Source organism: Oncorhynchus masou, unplaced genomic scaffold (assembly GCF_036934945.1).
Source record: "Oncorhynchus masou masou isolate Uvic2021 unplaced genomic scaffold, UVic_Omas_1.1 unplaced_scaffold_1388, whole genome shotgun sequence".
Taxonomy (NCBI): Eukaryota; Metazoa; Chordata; class Actinopteri; order Salmoniformes; family Salmonidae; genus Oncorhynchus; species Oncorhynchus masou.
In genome coordinates, this window is record NW_027003801.1 from 139,536 (window position 1) to 147,500 (window position 7,965).

The following is a 7,965-nucleotide window of genomic DNA, read 5'->3' on the forward strand; positions in this document are numbered from 1 at the left end:
CTAGAAGACATATCATTACATACAGTATAGAACACCATCTAGAAGACATATCATTACATACAGTAGAGAACACCATCTAGTAGACATATCATTACATACAGTATAGAACACCATCTAGAAGACATATCATTACATACAGTATAGAACACCATCTAGTAGACATATCATTACATACAGTATAGAACACCATCTAGAAGACATATCATTACATACAGTATAGAACACCATCTAGAAGACATATCATTACATACAGTATAGAACACCATCTAGTAGACATATCATTACATACAGTATAGAACACCATCTAGTAGACATATCATTACATACAGTATAGAACACCATCTAGTAGACATATCATTACATACAGTATAGAACACCATCTAGAAGACATATCATTACATACAGACATATCATTACATATAGAACACCATCTAGTAGACATATCATTACATACAGTATAGAACACCATCTAGTAGACATATCATTACATACAGTATAGAACACCATCTAGAAGACATATCATTACATACAGTATAGAACACCATCTAGTAGACATATCATTACATACAGTATAGAACACCATCTAGTAGACATATCATTACATACAGTATAGAACACCATCTAGAAGACATATCATTACATACAGTATAGAACACCATCTAGTAGACATATCATTACATACAGTATAGAACACCATCTAGTAGACATATCATTACATACAGTATAGAACACCATCTAGAAGACATATCATTACATACAGTATAGAACACCATCTAGTAGACATATCATTACATACAGTATAGAACACCATCTAGAAGACATATCATTACATACAGTATAGAACACCATCTAGTAGACATATCATTACATACAGTATAGAACACCATCTAGTAGACATATCATTACATACAGTATATCATAGATGTATAGATCCTTTATATTTCCTGTACCTCTTTCCATGACAGTAGCCTTATTACTGGTTTGGGTTACTGCTGCTGGTACAGTGGAGGAATGAGGCATCACAGTACCTGTTACACCACTGTACCACCAGGACCAATTACACACCAATAAACACACTGTAATGTAAAGTGTCACATCATTCTCAATGATCAGTCTGTACATACAGTATTCATTTCACCTACAGTACATTGTATCCATTTCAAGTCCCCCCTCCCCCCATTGTGGCTAATTATCTACAACACATTGTACACTTTTACAACCACGTATGAGTTATTATGGACGCTTATAGTTAGTGTCACAGCACATCAGTTTAAGACTTTACAACATTCATTAAAAGCATTATAGATATGTACTTCATAGAAACTGTTACCCTTTATATATTCTAACCACTCTATTTAATTTATTCCATATTAAGGGTCCTAACCTAGGAACTAAAACATTGTCTCCTTCTCAACTTTGCCTCTCTCTCTCTCTCCCTCCCTCTAACCCCTCCCTCCTTCTAACCCCACCCCTCTGGCAGAACCAGGAAGTCCCTCCCCTTCCCACAAACGCTCTTCTGAGGAAACGAAACTGATCTGAGTCTCTGTCTCGTCTGTCTGTGTGAGAGTGAACAACCGTCCAAATGGCTCAACAGGGAGTTCTGCTGGACCAGGACCAGTTCTGTTGTTCTGTCTGTCTGGATCTACTGAAGGAGCCGGTGGTTATTCCCTGTGGACACAGTTACTGTAGGAGCTGTATTGAGGGCTGCTGGGATCAGGATGTTCTGAAAGGGGTCTATAGCTGTCCTCAGTGCAGAGAGACCTTCACTCCAAGGCCTAATCTGAGGAAAAATAACATGTTGGCTGAGCTGGTGGAGAAACTGAGGAAGACAGGACTCCAGGCTGCTCCCCCTCCTGCTCTGTGCTATGCTGGACCTGGAGATGTGGCGTGTGATTTCTGCACTGGGACCAGAAAGCAGAAAGCCCTCATGTCCTGTCTGGCGTGTCTGGCCTCTTACTGTGAGACTCACCTCCAATCTCACTATGAATCTCCTGCTTTCAAGAAGCACAAGCTGGTCAAAGCCACCGCACAACTACAGGAGAAGATCTGCTCTCATCATGACAAACTGCTGGAGGTTTACTGTCGTACCGATCAGCAGTGTATCTGTCTGCTGTGTACAATGGATGAACATAAAGGCCATGATACAGTGTCAGCTGCAGCAGAGAGGACTGAGAAACAGGTAAGACCAGAACAACTTGTTGGTGGCTGTCTGATAAACTAAGAATTAAAGATACAGTAGGAACTAAATCTGTTAGAATATGAGATCATTATATTATATACAATATGAAATGGATCCACAAATATGAACACAAACCTTGAGTATATAGATATGTTAACCCAGATTCTCCAAATGCATCACCATTTTCTAAAGTCAATCACTATTATCATTTTGAATGGCTTTTTATGAGTCCAAAGTTCAGTCTCAACTCTTTGATACATGTAGGCCTACCATAAAAACTATAATCATTCACATAGCAACATAATATCATATTGTAAAGGGACTTCCTCAGGATTGTAGACCTTCCTCTCTATGGGTCCTATGTCACATTACTATACTATTGATCTACTGGACTAATAAAGCTTGATAGCTCATTGAAGAGTGATTCTCCACAGAGGCAGCTGGGGATGAGTCAGCAGAAGGTCCAGCAGAGATTCCAGGAGAGAGAGAAGGAGCTGAAGGAGCTCCAACAGGCTGTGGAGTCTTTCAAGGTGAGTATTGTTGACCAGAGGAGACACACCATTTCACTTCTCTCCTCCAGTCAGAGAGAGAGAGAGAGGGGCCCCTATCCAATCCCACTGACCCCACTGTTGGGAACAGGCTGTCTGGACCCCTTTCAGAGAATAGACTGGTTCATGTAACCGACTGGGCTGCCTCATCACATAACCATGAGTAACCATGAGTAACCATGACGACTCATGTCCCCTATACATTAAAATGGAACTGTCTCTCTCTCAATTGAATTAAATTCATAGTGCTTTATTGGCATGGAAATATATGTTTACATTGCCAAAGCATGTGAAATAGACAATAAACAAAAGTGAAATAAACAATCAGAAATGAACAGTAAACATTACACTTGGAAGGGATTTGGGGGATGGGGAGGGTCTATTAGAAGTTAGTAGGACTCTTTTATTTTCTCAGAAGTACTGAGTTCGGTAGGAGGATTTAGAGGTGTAAACCGTGATTGAACACACTCCACCACAGTAGGTGGCGCCATGCACCTTTAACGTTGGTTTGAGGATCTCCATTATATCATAGAAGAAGTTGGTCTGTGAGGGTTTTAATGTTGGTTTGTGGACCACACCTCTTAAAGGATAGGGTGCAGCATTTCTACTTTTTGATAAAAAGCATGTGGGTTTTGTTGTTCAACTTCCTGCTACTCATGCCAGGACTATAGTATATGTATATGATTAGTATGTGTGGATAGAAAACACTCTGAAGTTTCTAAAACTGGTTCAATCATGTCTGTGACTATAACAGAACTTATGTAGCAGGCAAAAGCCCAAGGAAAAACTGTTCAGAAAAACAAAAATCCCTCTGGCAGTTCCCTGAATTGTCTTTGTCAAGGGAAATTAGATAGCGCCCAGTTTACAGTTCCTACAACTTCCACAGGATGTCACCAGTCTTTGGGTTGAAGTTAATCATTGGTGAAACGAAGAAGAGGCAGAGGTGACACTGTGGATTATGTTATGGAAGAGAGAAAACCGTGCATGTATTGTTGACTTGCTGTTATTGAATACAGATCGCCCCGTCAACAATTTGATCGATTATTAACGTTTAAAAATACCTAAAGTTGGATTACAAAAGTAGTTTGAAGTATTTTGGCATAGTTTTAAGCAACTTTTGAAATGTTTTGTCATGACGTTGCGTTTTGGAAAGCTGTTTTTTTTCTGGATCAAAACGGGCTTTATAAATGGACATTTTGGTTAAACATGGACGGAATTAATCGAAAAAAAGGACCAATTGTGATGTTTATGGGACATATTGGAGTGCCAACAAAGAAGCTCGTCAAAGGTAATGCATGGTTTATATATTATTTCAGCGTTTTGTGTAGCGCCGGCGACGCTCATTCATTTGTTTACATCTCCTTCAGGTGGTTCAGGGGGGTGCATGCTATCAGATAATAGCTTCTCATGCTTTCGCCGAAAAGCATTTTTAAAATCTGACATAATGGCTGGATTCATAACGAGTGTAGCTTTAATTGAGTACCCTGCATGTGTGATTTAATGAAGGTTTGAGTTGTATCGCGTATTATTTGAATTTGGCGCTATGCATTTCCCCAGGCTATTGGCCACACGAGACGCCTCCATATCCCTAAAATAAGATTTGAGGACCTCCATTATAGATAATAAACAATCACGAATGAACATTAAACATTAAACAACATTTATTTTCAAAAGAATAGAGACATTTCAAATGTTATAATTCAAGTGCAAACAGAGTGAGTCGTGCCCCAGACTGAGTCCTGGAGGTGAAATGGAAATGAATGAGGGAGGTAGAAGGTGTGGAGAAGAGTTCAGAACCAGAGAAGTTTATTTGAAGTGTATTTATTTATTTATTATTTATTGTATGTGTTGTGATATTGTTATAAGGATGTTGAAGAGAGGGAAAGATTGAAGTGTCATTGGGGTTGGACAGGGTTGGGAGAGTTTGGAAGGGATTTGGGGGATGGGGCAGGGTCTATTAGAAGTTAGTAGGACTCTTTTATTTTCTCAGAAGTACTGAGTTCGGTAGGAGGATTTAGAGGTGTAAACCGTGATTGAACACACTCCAGAACAGTAGGTGGCGCCATGCACCTTTAACGTTGGTTTGAGGACCTCCATTATATCATAGAAGAAGAAGTTGGTCTGTGAGGGTTTTGTTGTTCCTGAGGAGGGCAACTATTATTTTTATTTTCAAGTATTTTCAGAATGTATTAAAGCCAAAGCTAAAGCTTCCTTAAACAATTCAATATATCAGTCAATATATTTTCTCTGTGATTTATTTTCTCTCCGTCAACCGTTCCATCGCATCTTAACCGTCTTACCGGGCGGGCACTAGGACCCGGGGGAGGCTGCTGCTGCAGAGGCTGCTGCACCGCTCGTGACTGTCAGTCCTCCTTGTAGCTCATTGGTTAAGCTGTGGCTCGAGACTGTTAACAGTTAACGGACAGGAAACGGCTCTGACAGGACACATTCATGTCGAGGCAGTGATGTGAATGTGTGTTAAGTTAGAATAGAGAGAGAGAGTTTTCACTACTATAGACTTTGGTCATAATCAAAGCTTTGTTAACCAATAGGTTTTTATGTGAGGCTGCCTGTAAGTTACAGTGTAACAGACGTTACTAACGGTAACGGTGTCTTTTAAATTCAACATAAGTTATGTGGCGATGATATCTAGCTAACGTTGTATTTAATGTAGTGTAATGACCTGACTCGATCATAAAGGAACAATTGTCCAGACAGAGGATTGAGTTACGAATTGACGGTTTATTAGCAACTTTACACAGGCTACTGTTTGGCCTGAGCTCACGCCAAATAAATGAAAGATACCCCACAAGCCAATCGGGACCTTCTCTTGTGAAGCCCAGACGTCAGAGAGAGAACAAAGGCTGAAGCTTAACTTCCAATGCCCCGCCCCCTCCACGCCACTCCGCCAACCACCAGGATGCCCGGCATCAGAACATCCCAGGCATTCCTGTGATTGGCAGATAGCAGGTTGATTGGCATGTCGGACCCCGCGAACACTGGGAACTGGTAAGTACAACACAACCAGCTACTAGCCGAACACATAACACACAGCTGTCTGTGCGGGTCGCTACAGTAGTTTTACTATCTGTGCCAGGCTATAAATGACACAGATAATATCTAGTTAACGTTGTATTTAATGTAGTTTTACTATCTGTGCCAGGCTATAAATGACACAGATAATATCTAGTTAACGTTGTATTTAATGTAGTTTTACTATCTGTGCCAGGCTATAAATGACACAGATAATATCTAGTTAACGTTGTATTTAATGTAGTTTTACTATCTGTGCCAGGCTATAAATGACACAGATAATATCTAGCTAACGTTGTATTTAATTGATCACAGCTTTCTGCTGTCCATGTAGAGTTTTTGGTAAAAAAACATTACATTTGATTATTTTGTAAGCAAAAATTGGAAAAAAATCTTTGTTTATCTTTGTCAAACAGGCTGGACCTCCTCCCAAAGATATGCTTAAAGTTCTGAATGATGATATGAGATATATATGATATACCAAGAGGTGTTCTGTACCTGTCTGTCCAGGAGGGAGGAGAGTAGAGCAGGACCAAGAGGTGTCCTGTACCTGTCTGTCCAGGAGGGAGGAGAGTAGAGCAGGACCAAGAGGTGTCCTGTACCTGTCTGTCCAGGAGGGAGGAGAGTAGAGCAGGACCAAGAGGTGTTCTGTACCTGTCTGTCCAGGAGGGAGGAGAGTAGAGCAGGACCAAGAGGTGTTCTGTACCTGTCTGTCCAGGAGGGAGGAGAGTAGAGCAGGACCAAGAGGTGTTCTGTACCTGTCTGTCCAGGAGGGAGGAGAGTAGAGCAGGACCAAGAGGTGTTCTGTACCTGTCTGTCCAGGAGGGAGGAGAGTAGAGCAGGACCAAGAGGTGTTCTGTACCTGTCTGTCCAGGAGGGAGGAGAGTAGAGCAGGACCAAGAGGTGTTCTGTACCTGTCTGTCCAGGAGGGAGGAGAGTAGAGCAGGACCAAGAGGTGTTCTGTACCTGTCTGTCCAGGAGGGAGGAGAGTAGAGCAGGACCAAGAGGTGTTCTGTACCTGTCTGTCCAGGAGGGAGGAGAGTAGAGCAGGACCAAGAGGTGTTCTGTACCTGTCTGTCCAGGAGGGAGGAGAGTAGAGCAGGACCAAGAGGTGTCCTGTACCTGTCTGTCCAGGAGGGAGGAGAGTAGAGCAGGACCAAGAGGTGTCCTGTACCTGTCTGTCCAGGAGGGAGGAGAGTAGAGCAGGACCAAGAGGTGTCCTGTACCTGTCTGTCCAGGAGGGAGGAGAGTAGAGCAGGACCAAGAGGTGTTCTGTACCTGTCTGTCCAGGAGGGAGGAGAGTAGAGCAGGACCAAGATGTGTTCTGTACGTGTCTGTCCAGGAGGGAGGAGAGTAGAGCAGGACCAAGATGTGTTCTGTACCTGTCTATCCAGGAGGGGGGAGAGTAGAGCAGGACCAAGAGGTGTTCTGTACCTGTCTGTACAGGAGGGAGGAGAGTAGAGCAGGACCAAGAGGTGTCCTGTACCTGTCTGTCCAGGAGGGAGGAGAGTAGAGCAGGACCAAGAGGTGTTCTGTACCTGTCTGTCCAGGAGGGAGGAGAGTAGAGCAGGACCAAGAGGTGTTCTGTACCTGTCTGTCCAGGAGGGAGGAGAGTAGAGCAGGACCAAGAGGTGTTCTGTACCTGTCTGTCCAGGAGGGAGGAGAGTAGAGCAGGACCAAGAGGTGTTCTGTACCTGTCTGTCCAGGAGGGAGGAGAGTAGAGCAGGACCAAGAGGTGTTCTGTACCTGTCTGTCCAGGAGGGAGGAGAGTAGAGCAGGACCAAGATGTGTTCTGTACCTGTCTGTCCAGGAGGGAGGAGAGTAGAGCAGGACCAAGAGGTGTTCTGTACCTGTCTGTCCAGGAGGGAGGAGAGTAGAGCAGGACCAAGAGGTGTTCTGTACCTGTCTGTCCAGGAGGGAGGAGAGTAGAGCAGGACCAAGAGGTGTTCTGTACCTGTCTGTCCAGGAGGGAGGAGAGTAGAGCAGGACCAAGAGGTGTTCTGTACCTGTCTGTCCAGGAGGGAGGAGAGTAGAGCAGGACCAAGAGGTGTTCTGTACCTGTCTGTCCAGGAGGGAGGAGAGTAGAGCAGGACCAAGAGGTGTTCTGTAGCTGTCTGTCCAGGAGGGAGGAGAGTAGAGCAGGACCAAGAGGTGTTCTGTACCTGTCTGTCCAGGAGGGAGGAGAGTAGAGCAGGACCAAGAGGT

General features: G+C 43.3%; 1 protein-coding gene across 1 annotated transcript in view; it reads left to right on the top strand.

Moving 5' to 3' along the window:
- Positions 1–1,524: 1,524 nt before the first annotated feature.
- LOC135530592 (tripartite motif-containing protein 16-like) overlaps positions 1,525–7,965 on the top strand; it is a 16,758-nt gene continuing 10,317 nt past the window's right edge. The window contains exons 1-2 of the mRNA XM_064958893.1: positions 1,525–2,179; positions 2,614–2,709. Coding sequence (XP_064814965.1) covers positions 1,583–2,179; positions 2,614–2,709 — 693 coding nt within the window. The 5' untranslated portion in view covers positions 1,525–1,582. The remainder of the gene's footprint in view (positions 2,180–2,613; positions 2,710–7,965) is intronic.